General features: G+C 44.6%; 1 protein-coding gene across 4 annotated transcripts in view; it reads left to right on the forward strand.

Annotated features, from left to right (window-relative positions):
* The window catches only part of LOC103652873 (exocyst complex component SEC3A), a 61871-nt gene that overhangs the window by 29840 nt on the left and 7954 nt on the right, over positions 1–24077 (forward strand). For 2 of the 4 annotated variants that reach the window (XM_020552473.2, XM_020552475.2), the window contains 15 exons: positions 1549–1653; positions 8509–8610; positions 8706–8843; positions 11955–12083; positions 12166–12246; positions 12363–12437; positions 12618–12785; positions 12873–13011; positions 13116–13180; positions 13309–13479; positions 13568–13647; positions 13751–13829; positions 13986–14083; positions 16828–16936; positions 17053–17121. In XM_020552473.2, the coding sequence (XP_020408062.1) occupies positions 1549–1653; positions 8509–8610; positions 8706–8843; positions 11955–12083; positions 12166–12246; positions 12363–12437; positions 12618–12785; positions 12873–13011; positions 13116–13180; positions 13309–13479; positions 13568–13647; positions 13751–13829; positions 13986–14083; positions 16828–16936; positions 17053–17121 (1608 nt within the window). Of the gene's footprint in view, positions 1–1548; positions 1654–8508; positions 8611–8705; positions 8844–11954; positions 12084–12165; positions 12247–12362; positions 12438–12617; positions 12786–12872; positions 13012–13115; positions 13181–13308; positions 13480–13567; positions 13648–13750; positions 13830–13985; positions 14084–16827; positions 16937–17026; positions 17122–24077 lie in introns of all 4 variants that reach the window. The other 2 variants (XR_004857676.1, XR_004857677.1) reach the window with 2 other exon arrangements.

The following is a 24077-nucleotide window of genomic DNA, read 5'->3' on the forward strand; positions in this document are numbered from 1 at the left end:
GACGGCGCCTTGTAGGGTCAAGTTGGCGGACTAGAGGGGGGCTTGAGTAGTCCTTTCTAACACTAACTACACCAACTAACCGAAACAAATGCATAATTAAATTTATTTAGTTAAGCCAATACTACACCCCACTATCTACCACAAGCATCTTACAAAAGATTGTAATTAAAGCAACTAAGCTGTTGAGCTAGTGAGAGCTCACCTACACAATTCTAGTTGGCAATGTCACACAAACCTATACAACTAGTACTCTAAGCACATCGTAAGCTTCTACACATACTAGTGAGCAAAGCATACAAAGCCTAAGCAATATTAGCACTACTCAACTTCAACTAGCAAAGCTACACAAACTAAACTAGAAATCTAAAAGGCATCGTTGAGGCTTCCAGGATGTACCTCAGCTAATAGAATATTTTTCTAGCTAGCTTGAGCTTATGAAGCAATAAGTTTTTTTTTGTGTCGCTCAAATAATTGGGGTCCTAAGTTTTTCTCGCCTTTTTTGTTTTCGATTCCATGGCTTTTGGTTGATCCAACACGTCAAACATGGTTATCTATGCACTTAGACACATGTAGTTTTTTCTTGGGTCGATTCCAATCTACAAAAGTGCCAAACTAAAGCTATGTTTGGTTCGACTTTTCAGCTGATTCTGGCCGCAATAAGCGGTTTGTGGTGTCCAAATGCCTAGATTCTGAGGCGATTATGGCCATAGCTGATTTTTTGAGAAGCAGGTTTTGAACGACAGTGGAAAAGCGGCTCAACACCCGCGTCTGTGAGATGCCACCCGATTCCCCAAGGCATTTACACCCATGCCCCTCGTGTGAGCAGGCAGCAGAGTTAGCACTATTCCTCCTAAATTCTAACCAGTAGATTATCCCCACAGTCACCCACAGTCACGTTGCCAAACACCCAGATTCTTACCAACCAGCTTCTCCCCACAACCAACTTCTCTCTCCAGCCAGCTTCTTAGAAAAACTATTCAGAAAAAAGCCAAATCAAACAAGCCTAAGAGTCCAGGGCAATCCCACTAGGTGAGCTGGTCGGCTGTGAACCCAACTCAAGTCCATGTCTTACACCCGTACTAGGAGTGGACTCTTGTCCACCTGTTGTATTTTTCTTTTCCTAATACAATGACTGCGTTGTCTGAGAAAAAAAGATCATTTCTCTGGTTCATGTCCATTTATTTAGTGTCCAGATTCCTCGTGTTCTTCTCTTCTCACAAATCTAGGTTTCAACACTGCAGGATCATGATTTATCTTATATGTTGAAATACAAACAAAATGAATTCATTACCAACCATATAACAAAACTATTTTGTTTCCATAGGTTCTATGAATGCCTTTGCTCTAGCAGTCATCTTATCTCATTCTTAAATGTTTGTCTGGATCTTGTATCTGGGTCTTCTTTAGACCTTTGTTTCTTCTTAATAATAATGAGGCACAGTTCTCCTGTGCTTTTCGAGAAAAAATGTTTGTCTGGTTATATACAATTATTTTATTCACAAAGGTAATTCCAACAAATTTTTAAAACGATGTATTCTTTTCATGCAGGTATTGCAGGGTCTCGAAATAGCCAGTATATGTGTTGAAGATATGGATGAATGGCTAGGGATTTTCAATATAAAGCTCAGGCATATGAGGGAGGATATACAATCTGTATGCTTACTTTCACCTTTACTGATGTATATGGGCAAATCATGTTTCCTTAGAGTTGTTGTGATTAAAATTATTTTCTCTTTTAATGCCCGATACATTTAAAACCAAACTATATGGATGTCTGATGAGGCCCAATAAGAGCTTAACGAAATAATATTTGAATTGTTTGTCACATGCTTACAACTTATAGTTATAGTGCATCTTGGCTGTTGAAATTTACACTTAGTGTTGTCTCTAGTTCTCTACTGAAGACATTAGGGACAATTTCCTACCATATTCATATTAATTGTTTAAAACTGAACATATGTATAAGATGGAGTTGCAGAATCATTGTTAAATACTCCCGCCGTTCCAATTTATAATTCGTTTGACTTTTTTAACCTAAGTTTGACCGACTTGTCTCATTTAAAAACATATTTATTACTAATTTTTACTGTGATATTGTTTAGACTATAATATACTTTAAGTATGCCTTTGGATTTTTCATTTTTTCGCAAAAAATTTGAATAAGACGAGCCGGTCAAACTTGGCACAAAAAAGTCAAACGAATTATAATTTGAGACAGAGCGAGTATTCATTTAGGACTTGCAACAGATTTTACCCTTCACCTTTATATCAAGTAATTAGAAACTAAAGGAAGATGATTAGGGCAGATTCCTTAGATTAATGAGCAACCAGGATACTGTTACTAACCTTAGGATTGACAAATGATGATTAGTCCCTAAGGACTATATAATATATATATAGGCAGTAGACCTGGGCCTAATGGGCCTTAACACCCCTCCTCAAACTCAATGTGGAAATGGAGGATCTGAAGCATTGAGTTTGATCAAGTGGAACTGATGTTGTGCTCTTGTTTGTGCTTTGGTGAAGAAATCTGCTAATTGAGATTCTGAGGGTACATATTGAAGATCAATAGTCTTCTGCTGACAATGAGACCGAGTAAATGATGCATCAACACCAATGTGTTTAGTAAGTTCATGCTTCACTGGATCATGAGAAATCTGTATAGCACTCAAGTTATCACATAACAGAGGTGTAGGAGTGTCACAAGAGACACCAAGATCAGCCAATAGCCAGCGGAGCCAAATAATTTCAGCAGTGGTAGTAGCAAGGGCACGAAGTTCGGCTTCCGCACTGGAACGAGATATGGCCGCTTGCTTCTTGGATTTCCAAGCAATAGGAGAGGATCCAAGAAGAATACAGTAACCAGTAGTAGAACAACGATCAACAGGATCACTTGCCCAAGTGGCATCAGAATACGCATGTAGCCGAAGGGGGCTATCAGAAGCATAGAGTAAACATCTGGATCGTGTCCCACGTAAATATCGAAGCACCCGAAGCAAATGACCATAATGAACTGAAGTTGGTGTAGATACAAATTGACTCAACATATGAACAGCATGAGCAATATCAGGTCTGGTGATGGTGAGATAAACAAGACTACCCACAATATGACGATATCGAGTGGGGTCTGCTAGAGGTGTCCCATCCTTCGGACGAAGTTTTAAATGAATATCCATTGGTGTTGCAGCTGTGCGAGTATCAGTAATTCCAGAGCGATCAAGAAGGTCTTGTATATACTTGGACTGCGACAGGTAAAAACCTTTTGGAGTCTGCTGAACTTCAATGCCCAAGAAATAGCTAAGTGGACCCAAATCAGACATCTGAAATTCCTTACTAAGATGCTGCTTGACATGAGAAATATGTTCTGAGTTATCGCCTGTAATCAGCATATCATCCACATATAATAGAAGTAAAGTGCGGCCTTTTGGAGAGACATGAACGAACAATGCAGGATCATGTTCACTAGAAGAAAAACCAGCAGCTGTGATGGCAGAGATGAATCTCTCAAACCAAGCACGAGGAGCTTGTTTCAGCCCATACAATGCACGACGGAGACGACAAACGTGTCCTGATGGAGTATCAACCCCCGGAGGAGGATGCATATAAACTTCTTCATGTAGATCACCATTGAGAAAAGCATTCTTAACATCCATCTGGGAGATAGTCCAAGAAGATGAGGCTGCAACTGCAATCAAGGTTCGAACAGTAGTCATATGTGCAACAGGTGCAAAAGTCTCATCATAATCAAGTCCTTGAGTCTGTTGGAAACCACGAGCCACAAGACGAGCTTTATACCTCTCAATGGAACCATCGGATTTTGTTTTAACTTTGAAGACCCATTTACATGTGATAGGAACAACATGTGAGGGTAAAGGAACAATATCCCATGTACCAGTGCGTTCAAGAGCAGCCAATTCATCAATCATTGCTAGCTGCCACTCAAGAATCCCAGAAGCTTCCTGATAAGTAGTGGGTTCAACAATTGCCACAGCAGTCCGAGGGAAACCATAACGATCTGGAGGTTCAATAGTACCACGATCACGAAGACGATATCCCTGATTAAAAACATCATTAGACTCAGAGTTGTTAGTACAAGACTCAGGTACAGGATCAGTATCAGGACCGGCCGTAGGGATAGAGCGGGAACGACGAATGTAGGTTTGGATGATAGGTGGTTTGGAAGAGAAAGAGGTGGATGACGTGGAGGTGGAAGGTGGTGTTATGGGAATGAGAATATCAGATGTGGATGTAGAAGATGATGGTTCAGATGGAGGAATGGAAGGAAGACACATGAAAGAAGTAGATTCTGTGGGATAATAGGTGGAGTGAGTAGACTGGTTGTGAAAGAAGGGGCGATTTTCATTGAAACTCACATCTCTAGAAATCCGAATACGACGAGTAGATGGATCATAACAACGATAGCCTTTGTGTTCAGGACTGTATCCAAGGAATACACACTCTACAGATTGAGCAGTCAATTTAGTCCGCTCACGTGGTGGTAACAAGACATAGCATATACATCCAAACACTTGAAGATGATCATATCGTGGAGAAGTCCCAAAAAGAACTTCACCCGGTGATTTACCAGAAAGTTTTGATGAAGGTTGTCTATTAATGAGATACACGGCAGTGGAAACAGCTTCACTCCAAAAGTGTGAAGGCACAAAAGAAGATATCAAAAGAGTACGAGCACTCTCAATAATATGACGGTGTTTGCGTTCAGCAACACCATTTTGGGCATGAGCACCAGGACAAGAAAGTTGAGCTAGAGTACCCTCTATGGTCAATATCTGGCGAAAATGATCAGATAGGAATTCACCACCAGAATCTGAACGAAAAACTTTAATAGTAGCAGAAAACTGGGTGTGAACCATGCGAGTGAAGGACTTGTAAATAGAAGGCAATTCCGAGCGACGTTTCATGAAGTAAAGCCAAGTATAACGAGAATGATCATCAATAAAAATGACATAATATTTATGACCACCTTTAGAAACAAACGGAGCTGGACCCCAAACATCAGAGTGAATTAGATCAAAAGGTTTAGCAGAATGGGAATTACTAGTAAAATATGGAAGTTGTATTTGTTTTCCAAGATGACAACCTTTACAATGAAAACTAGACTCAACATGAGTAGAGCCTAAACATCCTGACTTTATTAGAGTAGACAGACGGGATCCACATAAGTGACCTAGACGATGATGCCACTGGGCGAATGACGTCGTGGGGCCCGAAGCAGCGAGCACATGAGGTGTAGTTGTAGGGGATGAAGGAAGGCGCAAGGTGTCCAAGATGTAAAGGCGAGGCGAAGATTTACGGCGACGGCCAGTCCCAATCACATCCCCTGTTTTGCGATCCTGTACAAAACAAGATGAGTCATCAAATCCAACAAAACAATTGTGATCGGTAATTTGACCAACTGATAGTAGATCCATGGATAATTGAGGTACAAAAAATATATTTGGGACAGTATAAGTTGAATCAGAAAGAGAACCCTTGTGGGTGACATGACATAAAGTACCATCAGCAGTCTGAACAGAAGTACCCTCGGTGACAGGTGTAGTAGACGTCAGCCGTGACTTATCAGATGTCACATGAAAGGAAGCTCCAGAATCAAGAACCCAAGATGATGACAAAGCACCAGCAGATGAAGTAGCAGCAACCGCAACTGAGCCTCTAGAAGATGGTCCTGTACCACGACCACGAGTAGCACGACGGACACGAAAATCAGCCAGCTTCTCTGGAAACTTAGCAAAACAGTTCTCAGACCGATGAGTGGTCTTTTGGCAGTGTTCACAAGGCGGAAAGGAAGTGTTCCTAGACCTCTGAGTAGCAGCCAACACACTATGAGAACTCACACCAGTAATAGAGGACATAGACTTCAGACGAGTCTCTTCAGCAAGCAATTCGGACAAAGCCTGAGCCATGGTGAGAGTATCTGAACTGTGAAGGAGCCTTGCACGAAGGGAATCAAATTCAGGTCGAACTCCCATAACAAATCTGTAGGTAAAGAACTTGTCAATGAACTTGTGGGCTGGACAAGGCACAGCGGTACAAGCGGGCACCATGGAGGTCAATGCACTCATAATCCGATCAAAAGCTGAATAATATTCATCAATGGACATATCATGTTGCTCAATCACATGAGTCTGTTGCATAAGGGTATGTAGAAGAGCACCACTATCCTGAACAAATCGATCCTTCAGATGTGACCAGATAGCCTTAGCAGTGGTAAATTTGGACAGACTCATAATCATAGTTGGTTTAGTGCTGTTGACCATTGCAGCCATTACCTTGCCATCATTTATCTGCCAAGTCTTGATTGCAGCAGCATTGCTTCTATCAGCTGCTAAAACTGGAGAATCTTCAGTCAAATGAAATAGTAATCCGTGACCTCTTAATGCAGTCTGGACACAAAAAGCCCATTCTGGATAATTCTGCCCATCAAGCACAATATTGACAACAATAGCGTTGGTCGACATAGTGAATAGCAATAAAATGCTGAAGATTAGCAGATCTGAAAAAAAAACTGGCTTGATGGTACCGAGAGTCCGAGACTGTGCGAAGTCACAGGACAGCAGCAGATCTGACGGGGGCTGCTGCAGCAGATCTGGCCGGGGCTGCAGCAGCAGATCTGACCGGCGCTGCAGACAGTGCACAGGCCTGTGTGCGGCTGATGGCACGCAGGAGTCCGGACGGATCCGTGCAGGAGCCTGCGGGGACAGCGCGCAGGAGACTGCAGCGACAGCAACGGCGCAGCAGACGGGCAGAGATCCGCGCAGAAAGAAGGATCCGCGCAGGGGCAGAGATCCGCGCAGAGTGGCGGGGCAGATCCACAACGGTGCAGGCGACCAGCGCAGATGGATGACGCAGAGCAGCGGGGCGGAGATCCGTGCAGGAGATGGCGCCGCAGAAGCCAACGGCGCAGCGCGGCGCGGAGTCCGCGCAGGAGCCGCCGCAGAAGCCGACGGCGCAGCACGGGGCGGAGTTCGCGCAGGAGCGGCGGCACCGGGTGGCCGCGACAGCAGGCCGCAGCAGCCGACGGCGCAGCGCAGGGCGAAGATCCGCGCGGGCCGCAACGCGGGACGGAGATCCGCGCAGAGACGGCGGCGCCGCGACTGCAGCGGAGGATGGGTGGCCGCGACGGATCCGCAGCCGACGGCGCAGCGCAGGGCGGAGATCCGCGCGGGCCGCAGCGCGGGACGGAGATCCGCGCAGGGACGGCGGCGCCGCGACTGCAGCGGAGGATGGGGGGACCGCGACGGCGGCTGAGGATGGAAGGCCGCGACGGCGGACGGCAGCTGAGGATAGGGAGGCCGCGACGGCGGCCGGCGGCTGAGGATGGGAAGGCCGTGACGGCGGCCGGCGGCTGAGGATGGGAAGGCCGCGACGGCGGCTAAAAAATTAGGAAAAACCCTAATCGTAACCTGCTTGATACCATGTTACTAACCTTAGGATTGACAAATGATGATTAGTCCCTAAGGACTATATAATATATATATAGGCAGTAGACCTGGGCCTAATGGGCCTTAACAGATACAAGCTATATAGGGTAGCCCTAGGGTTTCCCCTCTAACCCTAGTGGGCTAATTAATACATGGCTGGGCTGTAGAGCTCCATACACACATAACAGCTAAACAATGAATAGTCGAACAGAAACTTATAATTCCACTTTATAGTGAACTTCATGGTTGTAGAAGATGATAATGCCACACACAAGACCATTATAGTGTGGCCTTTGTAGTCTGTGCAGCAGTGTTATCTCTCTCTCTCTCTCTCTCTTTTTTTGAGCGCTAAAGGAATTTCCCACCTCCTTGCCTTTGTGCCCGATGGGGAATAGTAACAGGCCTACGGTTGTTTGGATCATGTTTGTTGTTTGTCATCGGCGATCTGTGGAGCCTTTCTGTAAGCTAAACTAAACTGTTTTTGTTTGTGTTCATGTGTACTGTGTAAGGGTTCTTGCCCCTTGCTCTTCATAATGCAAGGAAACACAGCTCTCTGTGTTTTTGAGAAAAGAAGGAAGCAAAAGCAAGATCAAGAAACCCGCAAGGGAGTTAGTAGAGCTGTAGAGGTGTTTTGTTGGCCTGTCTAAAGTGGAGGTTTTGCTTAAGCAATTCACTGTCCTAGGGTACATTTGTTCTGCCGTTGTGTATATATATTTTTCTCGAATACGCATGAGAGTTGCGTATCATTATGTTAATAGGAGAAAAGGTCCTAGGGCCCAAAAAACGTACAAGAGAAAACGCGCGTACACAGAACAAAGTAGAAACACCACCCTAGAAGACTTCACCCCCTTTATTTGAGTCTTGTTTCTCTGTGATGGCATTCATTCTATGTTGTATAATAGATAAATATGCACCATCTGTCAGAAACTGAGTTCAAAATACCATAAACTGTTTCACTAATGAGATCCATCTATGTGTCTCATCATGCTGAAGCTCCACAAAACTGTTGCATTAAAATGTATATTCATGCATGGTCAGTAGACATATATACCTTATGGTTTTGCAGATAGAATGGCGCAATAACAGACTGGAGTTGCAATCTGATAGTAATGTGGCTTTGATTAATGAGGTTGACAAATTGCTTGAGCTCCTGCAGATTCCACCTGAGGTGTGCATTCTATTGATGTATTACATCTATTTTCCTATATTAATACTTATGCTACAATAGTACCGGAATTCATGATGCTACTGATCATACTGCAGTATGAGGAATCATTAACTGGAGGATCATTTGATGAAGGAAATATGGTCAAGAACATTGAAGCCTGTGACTGGTTAACCAGTGCTATAAAGAACCTAGAAGCGTCCAACATAGACCCAATCTATGTAAAGTTGCGTGCTGTAGGTTCCCTCTCTTCGTACAAATAGCATTTGTTTTCGTATTGAAGGTTTACATACCTGAGATTTTTGTTAATATTACAAATCAGTGGACCTTAACTTAGATACACAGTTAGATGCATAGTTTTTCGGGATGCATAGTTTTTACTATGCACTTAGATATACACTATATCTAGATACACAACAAAAGCAATGTATATAGAAAACCAAAATGTCTTATAATTTGAAATGGCATGAGTATCTATTAGTATGCTGCTCTGGTAGAACTTGAAGGATTTTTTTATGACATGGAAAGGTAGATATATTGAGTAGAAAAAAGAAGAAATTTCCCCATAACAACAATAAAGACTTTTAGTTCCAAGCAAGTTAGGTTAGGCTGGAGTTGAAATCCAACATAAACGACAAATCAAGGTTTAGGTATATGGACAACTGTTTTTTATGTATTCCTATTCAAGGCTAAATCTTTCGGTATATTCCATTCTTTCAAGTCTCCTTTTACTGTCTTTTCTATATCAATTTCGATCTTCTCCTGTCTCTCTTCTCATTGCTATCGCACCTTAGGATCCCACTATACATTGGTGTTGGAGGTCTCCATTGAACATGTCCAAACAACTGGAATATGTGAAACCCTAAACCTAATCCTAGGTTGGGAGTATATTATATAGAAGAGTTAGGTGGGCCAAAGCCCATTACAAAAGGGGTAATTAGGGAAATACATGGAAACCCTAACCTAACCCTAATCAGTGGTCTAACACCCCCGCAACCACAACTCTATTTTGTACAGATGTTGAGACTAGATCAGAACTCAGTGGATACACTCGACGATAACCCCATGGTGAAGATGTCGGCGAATTGTGAAGTGGTCGGGGCGTGGAGAACGCGAACATCACCGACGATGACACGCTCGCGGAATAAGTGAAGGTCGATCTCCACGTGCTTCGTGTGCTAATATTGCACGAGATTGGTGGAGAGATAGATCATGCTGATGTTGTCGCAGTAGATGAGGGTGGAGTGCTCGAGGGGGTTGTAGAGTTTCTAAAGAAGCTGGCGAAGCCAGGGGCCTTGGCTACATCGTTGGCCACAGTGCGATACTCGACCTCAGCGCTGGAGCGGGAGACAACGTGTTGCCGCTTCGAGGCCCAGGAGATGAGGTTGGCGCCCAGAAACACGGCGTAGCCGGATGTGGATCGACACGTGTCGGGGCAGCTAGCCCAGTCGACATTGGTGTAGACCACCAGCTCAGAAGTCGAGGAGGGTCGAAGTAGAAGGCCGAAGTCGATGGAGTCGTGGAGGTAGAGAAGAATCCGCTTGACAGTGGTGAGGTGGGGCTCCTATGGGGTGTGCATGTGAAGGCACACTTGCTAAACGACGTAGGCGATGTCGGGCCGGGAGAATGTCAGGTATTGGAGAGCACTGATGCGGTTCCGGTAGGCTGTCACATCGGTGACCGGGAGCCCATCGTCGTCGGAGAGCTTCGCCTGAGTGTCAATAGGCATGGAGCAGGGCTTGCAGTCGGACATGCCAGCCCACTCTATAATGCCGAGGGCGTACTGGCGTTGGTGGAGAAAGAGGCTTTTGGGCCGCCGCTACACGGTGATGAGGAAGGGTGGCAATTGTGCACTGGAGGAGTGCGGCACTAGACGCCATGAGCACAATGTCGTCGAATAGAGGAGGAGGTAGACAATGCCATCATTGTGCCGATGGATGAATAGGGACGTGTCCGACTTAGCCTCAACGAAACCGAGGAGAACAAGTAGGAGGCGAAGCGACTGTACCAAGCTCTCGACGCCTGCTTGAGGCGTAGAGCGGTTCAGCCTGCAGACCAAATCCGAGCGAGTGGAATCGACGAAGCCAGTGGGCTAGCTACAATACACTAGCTTGGTCAGAGTGCCGTGAAGAAAGACATTTTTGACATCCAGCTGATGGACCACCCAGTTTCGAGAGAGGGTGAGGGACAAGATGACCCGAACATTGACGAACTTGACGACGGGGCTGAAGGTCTTGTCTAGTCCACTCTAGGATGCTGAGTGAAGCCCCAAAGTACCCAACGAGCCTTGTAGCGATTGAGCGAGCCGTCAGAGGTGAGCTTGTGGTGGATGATCCACTTGCCGGTAAAGAAAGTGTTTATCCTCTCTTGTGAGGACAAAGTCAATTTGACTAGAGTGTTGGCCACTACTATAGGTCACTAAATGGATTTCTCTCTTCGTAAAGGAAGTGTTGGCTATCAATAGGTCAAAAGTTACCACAAAGTCCAAGACTTTCTCTTCCTCTTGACTCCTACTACCATACCCAGAACCTCTATGAACCGTCTTGAAACCTGCAGTTGTTATACCTACAATGTTCATTGAGGTTTCTATTAAAAGCTTCTCACGAATAGGTATAGCTCTAACCATGTCATCTAAGTCTTTCCAGAAGACTCTTAGCATTCTCATCATGGCCTACTTGGGGTCATATTACGTTCAAGACCAAATCACCCACGATAAGCTTGACTAAGACAATCCTATCTCCTTGACTTCTTACATCCAACACGCCGTTCTTAGACAATTATCAATAAAAACTCATACTCCATTTTTATTTGTAGTTGTCACTATGTACCAAAGCTTGAAGCCGATATTGTCCACCTCTTTCGCCATCTAACCCTTCCATTTTGTCTCTTAGACACATAATATATTTACATGCCTGCTAGTTGCTGTCTCAATTAATTTCTTTAACTTATCTATAAGTGTACTTACATTCCAACTAACTAAACAGATTATAGTTGGTTCGACTAACTTCCTTACTCCGGGCGTTGATGTAGCGTGCCACTAAAGTAGTGACCCGATTCTTGTTCACTTGTTACCATGCACAGATCACAATACAATGTGTTACCAAGGGAGTGCTAATTCAGCCCTTACCCATTTAACACCATACTCGGGTTCCGATATGACATGTCGCTGAGAGGGTTGCATCTCAATGGATTTTTCGTTTCCACTCATGATGATACTTTGTATTGAAAAGAAAATCCGGTTATGGCTATAATGTTATGGGTAATGCACAGTTTTATGTAATTTTTCAGTATTTTTTTAACAAAAATGTGGTTTAACTAATTTGCATCTGATTTGCAAAAATATACAGGCCAGGGAAAAACGTGCAGAATTTGTACTTCTTAAGTGCACCTTCGTTCGGAGGGCATCAGAATTTTTAAGGAATTACTTTCCTAGTTTGATTGATTCTATGCTAAATGACAAAGGAAACTTCTCTCAGGTAAATCTTGCTTCAATGTCTGTAATATTTAAGTATAGGATAAAATCAGGATCTTTGTGATCACACTCCTGAACACTTGCAGCGAGGTCATCTGCAGAGGCCTGATCACACTGATATGAGGTACAAATTTAGGACTTATGCACGACTTTTACAACACATCAAGGTTTGTGCATAATAACTCGGTGTGAATTTTTTTTCGTACTGATAACGAGGAGCGAGTGACTTTTAGCTAGTAAAACTTTGTGCATTCTAATGCCCTCTTTGTACTCTGTTTTGAAGAGTTTGGACAAGAGTTGTATGATGCCTTTGCGGAAAGCTTACTGCCATTCGCTGAACATGATAATTCGACGTGAGGTGGAGTTCTATGAGTACTTCTTTGTTTTTAATTTTCTCTTCAATACTGAAAGTTAAACAAAATCATTGACGTGTGCTTAGTATACATCATTAAATTTTCTAAGAAATTCTAGGACCCAAACTTTAAAAATTGCATAAAAAACAATGGCTTGACATAACAATCTCACATTTATTTTGTAGTCTCGTGACTTTTCTAATGAACTCCGTAATAGTTCAAAAGCATCAAAGAGCAGCACACCATTGTTTGAGGGTCCTGCAGGTGCAAACCAGCCTGCAAGTATTACAGATAGTCCTGCAGATGCATACTCCAAGATGATTACTGTTTTCGTTCCACTTCTTGTTGATGAGGTTGTTCTGTATTTCATTGCATTATTTTTGTTAAGGCTTAATAATATTAGTATCCTAATAACACTGTTCATGAATATCTGTGACTAGAGTGCATTCCTTGCACATTTTATGTGCTTTGAAGTTTCTGCACTTCCTCAATCTGATGCTTCAAGTAGCAATCCTAATGCTGAATCAACTATTACTTCTTCAGTTGCATTAGAAGCTTCTGCAAGCATTGGCAAAACAAGTAATGTAAACCACCAGCTCCCAAGTTAAACAGTATTTTTTGGAGTGAATCTATTACTTCTCTTTCTTTCAGAAAAGTGTAAAAGTTAGTTAATATTTTTCCAGGTAACAATCCAGCCGAGATGGGAGCGCTAAATGAATGCATTCAGGAGTTGCTTGATGGTATTCAGGTTGACCTTGTTAGTTTTCCTTACATATTGCATAATTTAGACTAAATACTGATGAGCCAAGAGCTGAGTTACCAACATTTTGGGCTGCGTTGTTGAGCCTTCACTTGTTTTATATGGTTCCTTTTCAGGAGGACTTTTATGCTTTGGTTGACTGGGCATTCAAGCTAGATCCATTGAGTTGCATATCAATGCATGGACTAACAGATCGGTATCTTTCTGGTCAGAAAGCAGAGGTCTCCGGATATGTACAAGTGTTGCTTGATGACTTGGAGACAAGAATAACAATTTTATTCAGCAGGGTTTGACTCTACTATTAGGCTAGCCTTTTTTCTACTTTGGAGAGTTCTTCCATATGTTCCTTACTCTTTCATATTCTGGCCAGTGCAGTTTGTTGATGATGCCTGCTACCAGATTGAGAAATATGAGCGTAATGTGCGTCAAATTGGAGTTGTGCCCTATATTCCCAGGTCTGTTATTATGGCTTCAATAGATATACCTGCTATAGGTTCTCTATGGGGTATACATAACTATGTTTATCTGAATGTGTTCATATTCTTTTCTATTATATAGGTTCTCACAACTTGCAGCACGTATGGAGCAGTATATCAATGGATCCAGGGATCTAGTTGACCAGGCATATACTAAAATTGTATGAACTTACTATAACATTCACCATTCAATGCTAAACACCATTTAACAAAATATACGCCAACTACTGATGCATTTGCAACCGATGTTGGCCATTTCATACCACTCCGATTTGTATTTGCGCCTCTAATTAACTTACCATATGTGACTGAAATAGGTTACCATTATGTTTGTCATTCTGGAGAAAATTGCTCAAGTGGAACCTAAATATGTTGATATTGTACTTTTGGAAAACTATGCAGCTTTCCAGCACAGGTTTAGTTCTTTTTCTCCTGGTGCTCTTCTGTGTGCACTTGTATGATTGTTTGCTACTCTTTTATGACATTTACAGTCCTATAATGATGCTTATGTTCTCCATTCACAACTTACTTTATGGAAACTACAGCAAACAGGTTCCAACCTCCAACTAATGGTTAAAGCTTTGTGCCTCCTTGATTGATGTAACTGGGATAATGCCATTCCTTTATTTAAATTTTAGGAACTAATTGGAAAATACACACACCCTTCAACTGCCTCATCAACTATACAAAAAAGAAATAAAATACCAAATTAGTCTATATTAACACATCATAGTGACTCTTGTACATAGGTGAGCCATAGAGTGAGTGCATGACCTAAGAGACGTAAGATGTAAGAAAGAGATAAGCTGTCTCTTCACATTTGCCTTCTCTCCTTTTTTTTCTCGAACGCGCAAGAGACATGCGCACCATTTCATTAAGAAGAAAGGGAAAAAGATTCAAAAACGGATCAGTACAGGGAGACATAATAAGCCCCCATTACGGCGGCCGAAAACAAAGAAACAACAAGACATCCATAGGGAAAAAACCAGGAACTACTCTGATCTACAGACCTAGGATTGGGGTTGTTAGGAGATCTAAGTTTTTAGCCCCTCCTAACACCCACAGATCCCTCTCCTCCTCGGTCCTCTTGATGGCTATATTAAGACAGGGAGAAAGACCGTCAAAGACACAGGCATTTCGATAGTTCCACAAGATCTAGAGGCCGAGACTGATAAGTGAGTTTAGCCCTTTCTGGCAATTCCATGCAGCTGATCACTGCATCTTTTCCACCAGAGCATGGTATTCTCTTCATGAACTTGAGGAGTGAAATCCTGGAGGTTAACCTGTCCTAGCAGCCTGAACCAGTAGCTTCTTGCAAACACACAACTCATAAGGAGATGGTCAATGGTTTCTTTTTCCTGGTCACAAAGAGGACACTGATCTGGGTGATCCAGCCCCCTTCTTTGAAGTCTATCAGCTGTCCAACACCTATGAAGTGCCTTTTCTCCTTATGTACCTGTTTTGCAAGTTCACTGTCTGGGCACTATGCCATTTGATCTCACAAGTATGTGCCGGCCCATTTCATTTTTATCCGCAGTTCTGCATTTATTTTTAGTTGCAAGTCAAATGAACACTTCCCATTTAGAGAGGGCCCAAGATTTCCACATTCAGCTTCCAGGGTTTGAAAATGATTGAACCATAGAAGATGGCTCTGTACGCCGATTTTTTGATGAGGAGTCACTTGCCTCATGTTTCAATAAATACTGATCCCGATCCATTGATCATTCAACCCCTCATAGGATATCCCATAACTGCTGAAATGAATCAATCCTTCAAAAGAAAGGCCACCTTTTTTATCTCTTAGCCAAGTAAGATTATCAAAAACCATCTTTTATATCTCTTACCCAATTACAATTATCAAGGGCCTGTGCAATTGTTTTGGTATTGAAGCATCTATTTGGGACATAAGGTACAACTAAAACCATCGGAGCAAGATCAACCAAGGCCTGGTAGGGATGTCTCGGGTTTTACCTCCCCATCATCATCCCCGCGACGAATTTTTTTCCTGTGGAGATCCCCATGAACGGTTGCGGAGGACATTTCTTCCCCATCCCCGTTCCCCGCGGGGATAAATTCCCATCGGTGATCCCCATCCCCGCTTAAATTATAATCAGAATATACTTTCTTTGTTATTAATGCAAAACATTGTCATTTATACACATTGTCAGTTGTAAGAAGTTATTATGTATACATCAAAATGAACACATTTGTATAACGAGTGATCTCTTGACAAGCTAATTATTTCTTTTTATCATTAACTATTGCATAAAAACGTTGCTACATGTAAGTTTAACGGGTCCTCGCGGGAAACGGGGATAGGGAATGCTTTCCCATCCCCGTCCCCATTTACCCGTCGGGGGAGAGTTTTTCTCCGTTTACATCCCTGTAGGGGAAGAAACTACCCCATCCCCTAATGAAAGAATTCCCCGCGGGGAATCGGGGATCGGGGCCCATTGGGAACTGTTTTTACCATTTCCAAACAGGGAGATTACTGAAATGGGAAACATGGCTCTCACTTGAGGCTGAACTAGGGATTCCAAACACAATCATGATCGGTCCTCACTGGTTTTCCACAACCACAGCCATTCGATCTGAGAGGCCCGACCTTTGGGAAGCAAGTGCCAAACAGTTGGGCCCAACTCTACAGTATACTAGATCCCTGAGTCTTAAGGGCCAATCTTGGGGAAGCAGGCGCCAAACAGATCTTGTTCAGCATTCCCTCCTCACTCACCAGTTACTGTATTGAGGCGTGCAGCCTATAGAAATGAGCTGATGTTAACAATGATGTAACCCTATCCTTCCATATGTCCCACTAAAGACCATTTAGTTATTTTTATGATCTTCCATATAATTTGTCACATGCAATATGCTCAAAATTTATTTACTCCAAGTGACAAAAAAAATCAACACCTTCATGTAAGAATTAAGAAAAATGCAACGAAAAATTAGATGTGAATATTTCATGTCCAATGCAAACATGAACCTTTTCTTTAGCAAAAAAAAAGTTCCAAAAGAGCAAGTTTTTTTTGTGTTTGCAGAATGAAGGAACATATAGTATCATAAACTGCACAACTAATGCTGGAAATTTACCCATAACAGTTGCAAATACCTAGTATTTTGTAGAACTAATAAAGTTTATATAATTAATTGTATATGCAGCTTGTATGATTTAGCAAATGTTGTGCCAACACTTGCTAAATATTATCATCAAGCTAGTGAAGCCTATGAACAAGCTTGTTCACGCCATATCAATTTGGTCATATATATTGTAAGTTGTTTGTAACTCCTTTGGGTTCCATTCCCCTTTGCCAATGTGAATGATACACTAAGGCATTTTTATTTACTTCATGTGCCACAGAACTTATGCCTGCTTGCTTCTTTCAGCACTTTGAAAAGCTATTCCAATTCGCTCGGAAAATTGAGGAATTAATGTACAACATGAGCCCTGAGGAGGTGAGTCACATGATTTGGTTCTGCGCTGTCTTCCTGAATGTTTATGCCATGTAGTGACCTAATCTCAGAGCTGGACTATTTTCTCTGGTAAATTCATTGGCCTTGTTCTAGCTTGGACTTTGTGGTATTAAAATATATTCATTAGTGTTTATATAATGATCCCTGGTTTGATCTTGGGCCTTATGTTTTTTTAACGTAATGGCATGAGCTTTGCCTCTCAATTAAGAAGAAATAGAACTGATCTAGTTGATAAGGGAAACTAGGTTGGAGAACCTTATAGTCACAGTTTATTAAGAAAAACCGGTGAAAAACCTAAACACAAAGGCCTATATGAGTAACCCTAAGCAACCTAGCTACACACAACTGTTAGAGCTTAACTCACATCATCGTTGCCGAGTTTTTTTTTCTCGAACACGCAGGAGAGCTGCGTATCATTTCATTAGAAGAAGGATGGTATTTACAAAGACTTAACACACCACTCACACACACACAAACAACAAGAGGAATAACCACCTCCTAGCCGGGGTTGAATACAAAAGCTAGGTCCGAAAGACGGGTCAAGCCTTTGGCCCCCGCAAAACACCACATATTGAACTCATCACTGGCTAAGGTAAGCAATCCAGCTATAGAAGGTTGAGCACCATTGAAAACACAGTCATTGCGGTGTCTCCATATAGTCCAAGCCCCCAGGATCATCAAGGAGTTAAAGCCATCTCTGAGGTCCTTAGGAGTAACCTCAGCCGATCTACTCCACCAAGCTTCAAAATTGATATCTTCCATCCCGGGGGCAAGGGCGGACAGGCCGACACGTTGGAGGAGAAGATACCAAAATTGCCTCGCGAGGACACAGGAAACAAGCAAGTGATGAATAGACTCTCCTTCCTGGTCACATAAGGGGCAAGAACTAGGATGGGGAAGACCCCTCTTAGCGAGCCGGTCAGCCACCCAACATTTATTATGTAGGACCAACCAGAGGAAAAACTGACACTTAGGCGGCGCCCAGGTGCTCCACACTCTTTCAAAGCCCGCCAGGGAGGTAGAACCACATAACATTATCTCATAAGCAGATTTGGCCGAATAGATACCATCGGAAGAGAACCTCCAATAATGTTTATCTGGAACTCCCGATTGAAGATCAACGTCAGCCACAACATCTGCCAGCAAAATGAAGTCAACAATGACCTCCCATGTTACCACTCCCCTTAAATCCCCAATCCATGATGAGCTGCACAGAGCATCAGCCACTGTCCTTCGCTTCACCAGCCTTTTAGGAACCAAACTAAAAATATGAGGGGCCAAGTATGTAGTCCTCTGACCCAAGATCCATCTGTCATGCCAAAAAAGAGCTTATCACATCATAGATAAGCAGCTCTGACTTCCCATGACAAACAGGAGCCAAAGCCCCTAACACGCTACACACCATCGTTGCCAAGCTTATCACAACACAGTGATGTGCAACTGCGACTTCCCACGACGAACATGAGCCAAAAGCCCTGACATGCTACCAACTGCTCGCAACAAGTCCAAAAGAAAGTGAAGAGAGCATGTTATCATTGCCAAACTTTGTTGTACCCCACAACAAAAGGAGCTTTGAATTTGTTTTTGCATATTCACTCTAGGAGAGCCAAGGACACCAAGCAAGCAAGTAGTGAACCTGTAAGAGCTTAGCCTCATCTGAAACCCAAGAGATACAAACTTTTGGAATATAAGTGAATTGTTGACCTCTCCCCATTATCTTAATTTTTTGGGTTAAACTAGTCTATGTATAAAACTCAATATAGCATCAAGACTAGAGGTTTTGAGTTTGAGTCTTGGTTAACGCAATTAAGTAAAATAATTACTGCTCGCTCCTATTTCATGTCTAAGGCCTAAGGAAACCTCCACGTGAGGGGGACTGTTCGAATCTAGTGAATTATCGATCTCTTCCCATTAGCTGAAGCTTTTGGGTTTAATTGGTCGGTATGGTGAATGTCAACACGTACAAGTAACAAACATCCCACGCAGACTAACATCCAACAAGGCAGCACAAGGTCTTCTAGACGATGCGTGCATGAAGGAACTAATGTTGATCGTCGTCGTCACTTGCTCAGAAACACTAGGCATAGTTTACACAGAAGAACCCTGTTGGATTATTGTGTATCTGTGTATATCTCTAGTGTAATTGGGCTAAGGGCCCCAACCCATATACTCTTGTATAAATACATAAGCCTACCCTAATATAGGGTTAGGGTTTTCCATTCTCAGCCTCCATCATGGTATCAAGCCTCCTATTCTCTCACCTTCTCTCCCCCTAGCCACCATCCAGCTTCCCCCTCCCTCCCGCGACTTGCCCCCTCTCTCCGGTGACCTGCCGTCGGCTTGTGCCCCCACTTGGCTTCCCTCTCCAACCCTCGGGGGTTGCTCCACTGCCCTCATCTGCATTGCCCCTTGCTCTTCTCGCGGGCACGCACACTGTCACTGCGCCGGGCCCCGTTCGCACTGCCATTGGGCCAGGGTTGGTCGGTGCCCCTTTCACCACCGACGCGCTGCTGGAAACCCGACGACTCCTCCCCAGCGTGGGGTTTGCCCCTAGGGCCTCTTCCTTCACCAGCTTCGGTACACCATCGACGTTATGGAGCAGGTTGGCATGTTTGACTGTAAGTCTTGCTCCACACTTGTTAACACTTAGGTGAAGGTCTCCGACGTCGACGGTGCCCCGGTTGCTGACGCGACGACCTACTGGAGCCTCGCTAGGGGTATCCAGTGCCTTCACATGCATACCCCGCGAGAGCCCCACCTCACTGCTGCCAAGCGGATTCTTCGCTACATCCGTGACCCCATCGACTATGGCCTTCTTTTTTTGGCCCTCTTCGACTTCTGAGCTAATCGTCTACACCAGCGCTGATTTGGCCGATTGGCCTGACACACAACGGTCCACCTTTGGCTATGACGTGTTTCTGAGCACCAATCTCGTCTCCTGATCCTCGAAGCAGTAGTGTGTCGTCTGCCGCTCTAGCGCTGAACCTGAGTATCGCGTTGTGGCCAACGGCGTGCCGATGTGTTCTGGCTCCATCAGCTACTCCATGAGCCCCACTGCCCTCTTGCATGTGCCACACTCGTCTACTAAGGCAACGTCAGTGCAGTCTACCTCTCCATCAATCTCGTGCAGCGCCTGCACACGAAGCACATGGAGATTGACCTCCACTTCGTCCGCGAGTGTGTCGTCGTCGGTGATGTCCACGTCCTTCGCGTCCCGACCACCTACCAGTTTGCCGACATCTTCACTAAGGTTCTTTCGTCCATGATGTTCTCGGAGTTTCGGTCAAGTCTCAACATCTGTAATGACTAGGGTTGCGACTGAGGGGATTGTACTTTTATTGTAATTAGGCTAATTGCCCAGCCCATATACTCTTATATAAATACATAAGCATACCCTAAAATCTAGGGTTAGGGTTTTCCATTCTCAGCCTCCAAACCCCGCAGGATGAAGGGAGGCATATCGACGACACTTCGAAGGAAGGGACCCTGACACCAAAGTATCACCTTTGTTGGGTCTGTCAAACACCGGTTGAGGATTTTGCCCAATACGTTCCACCTCACACCTGCATAAAAGGGCAGGACCACCAATCATTATCCTTACCCACAAGCAGGCATGTGGTTATAGCCTGACATGTGCGCCAAAATGTAGTTTCTCACGTGAAACCTGGTGAAGTTGCATGCCATCAGCCACTGCACTAGTTCATGAGTTGATCTTCAAGAGTTGTTGTAGATTGAAAGTCATGTCCATAGAAGCGTCGCCGTGGCCAGCCATGTCTGGTCTTCATGGCAGCGTTGATACCCATGCAGCATCCATCGCTCTGCAGCATGCGCGACCATCGAGCCGTCGGGCCACCGTAGCCCACGCAACTTCCATGCCGCTGCACTGCCTCCACAGCAATGTGCCATTGCAGTCGCCCTACACCACCGCATCACCGCTATCCGCTCGTCCTCAGCGACATTGGCAACATTGTGATCGCAGCTCTCATTGGGGGGCACACCTCAAGCTGGATAATGAGATTTAGCCTCACAGCTGCCGTCCTAGCTCACCATGCGACCCCTAGCGCCTCACTTAGGACATGTACAACCTAGAGACCCTAGATCGGTTTTCAAAGTAAAGAGACACCTAAGAGACTATGATACAACCCTGAGTCTTTGGATCATGAATATAGTTAAGAGACAATATGTATAGAGAGTCGTGTAAAGATGGGCTCTTCATGAAGATTATTTTTCTTGTATTTTTTCATTTAACCCCTTATAAACTCCTTTTTTTTCTCGAACGCGCAAGAGACATGCGCATCATTGCATTAAGAAGAGCAGTATAAATGATCCATAAAGGACCAATAAAGGGAGGAAATAGAGCCCCCATTACGATGGTGAAAGAAACAGGTGACGCCTAAGAGGGGGGTGAATTAGGACTTCCAAAATTTTTACTAAACTAGGCCACAAATAAATCACTAGAGCAAAACCTATGCAAATAATCAAACTAGAGTGTGCAAACTAGGTTTTTTCTAAGTGTTGCTATCTCTACCGCAATGGCTAAGTTTCAATCTACACTATATAAGTATGAATACAAGATTGAAACTTAAATGCTTAATATAGATGCGGAAACTTAAAGAGCAAGGTAGAGATGCAAACTCTCGTGGATGACGCCGGTATTTTTACCGAGGTATCCGGAACCACGCAAGGTCCCGACTAATCCTCGTTGGTGCCCCTACGCAAAGGGAAGCCCACGCGAGGGCCAAACACCTCGGTCGAGTAACTCCGTAGAGAGCCGCGGGCCTTCTCCACGCGCAAGTGGTGCTCCGCTTCCGGCTCCTCTCGGACGCTCCCCGCCGTCTCCACTATCGAGCTTCTGGCCGAAGTCGCGGGCCTCATTCCCTCCGGTACACGGTGGCGGCCGTGACACAAACGCGGATGTCACGGTCTCGCAAGACTCTCGCCCCACTCGGTACAATTACAACGGCTCGAGCAAGAGCCGAGGGGTTGTGTGGTTTTACAACAATCACTCAACTAACTAGGGTTCACCTAGAGCAAGCGCTAAAGCGGTCTAACTAACCTAAGCACTTCGCAAAGCACCCACACTAATCATCGAGTGATTTTATTAAGCACTTGGGTGTTTGAGCTCTTGGAAATGTGCACTATATGCCTTGGTATGTTGCTTGGGCTCTCACACCTTGAAATGGCCGGTTGGGGTGTATTTATAGCCCCCAACACAAAACTAGCTGTTGGAGAAAAGCTGCTGCTTCTCTGCGGCACACCGGACAGTTCGGTGCGCCTAGCCGTTGGTTCCCTTGGACTCCACTTGATCTTCATAATGTCTTCTTTTGAGGTGTTGCTTTCCTCAATGTCTTGGTCCAAGTTACTTTAGCATCCTGTGAACTACAAACACAAACACTAGCAAACACATTAGTTCACAGGTTGTGTTAATCATCAAACACCAAAACTCATTTAGCCAAATGGCCCCAGGGTCCATTTTCCTTACAGATGGCCAAAAGCAAAGAAACAAGAAAACACCCATGGAATAACAAGAAACTACCCTGATCTAAAGACCAGGGATCAAGAGACAGAGTATTAAATATGGTTGTACATACCCTTAGGCCGAATGGGTTGGCCGTGGTGGCTAGGTTTAGCATCGCCCATGCCGCCCACGTGGGGGCTTGTGTCCTAGCGATGGACCCCATGTGCCTTCTATTTATTGAGAAACAAAATTAATTAGGTACCACATCAAATAGGATCATGTTATTAAGATATATTTCCATAGGCATAATGATATGTAGATATGCTTACTTCTTTTACTAATGAACTCCATAGTATTCTAGATACATGATTTTCTCTCTCCATCAAGTAGGAGAGCTGCATATCATTCTGTTAAGAAGAAAAAATGGGTACATATAGTTAGAATAGGAAACCCTAACCCTAACTGGGTTGGGTGATTTATTCTTAATAGAGGTATCTAGGCCTAGGCCCATTACAGAGGGACGAGACTAAACCCTATATAGTTCTAACACTAACACCCCCCACAGTCACAACTCTATCCTGTACAGATGTTGAGACTGGACCAGAAGTCTAGGAATACACTGGACGACAGTCCCTTGGTGAAGATGTCGGCGAACTACATCGTTGTGGGGACGCTGAGGACCCGAACGTCACCTGCAGCGACACGCTCCCGGACGAAGTGCATGTCGATCTCCACATGCTTCGTGCGCTGATGCTGCACGAGATTGGTGGAGAGGTAGACGGCGTTGACGTTGTTGCAGTAGACGAGGGTGGCGCGCTGAAGGGGGCTGTGGTGCTCGTGGAGGAGCTGGCGCATCCAGGAGGCCTCGACCACGTCGTTGGCCACAGCGCGGTACTCGGCCTCCGCGCTGGAGTGAGAGACGACGGGTTGCCGCTTGGCGGCCCAGGAGACGAGGTTGGCGCCTAGAAACATAGCATAGCTGGAGGTGGACCGGCGCGTGTCGGGGCAGCCGACCCAGTCAGCGTCCATGTAGAGTACTAGTTCCGACGTCGAGGATGGGCAGAGGAGGAGGCCGTAGTCGAGGGAGCCGCGGAGGTAGCGCAGGATCCGCTTGAGAGCGGTGAGATGGGCTCCCGTGGAGTGTGCATATGGAGGCACACCTGCTGGACGACGTAGGTGATGTCGGGGCGGGAGAATGTGAGGTACTAGAGCGCGCCTGTCAGGATTCGGTAAGATGTCACATCGGCGACCGGGGGCCCGTCGTCCTCGGAGAGCTTTGCCTGAGTGTCAACAGGCGTGGAACAGGGCTTGCAATCGGACATGCCAGCCCGCTCCAGAATGTCGATGGCGTACTGGTGCTGGTGCAGGAAGAGACCCTGAGGCCGACGTTCAGCAGTGATGCCGAGGAAGTGATGGAGAGGCCCCAAGTCCTTCATCGCAAAATCCCATTTAAGGGCGATGATCGTGCGTTGTAGGAGAT

The sequence above is a fragment of the Zea mays genome, chromosome 4 (genome assembly GCF_902167145.1).
Source record: "Zea mays cultivar B73 chromosome 4, Zm-B73-REFERENCE-NAM-5.0, whole genome shotgun sequence".
Taxonomy (NCBI): domain Eukaryota; kingdom Viridiplantae; phylum Streptophyta; class Magnoliopsida; order Poales; family Poaceae; genus Zea; species Zea mays.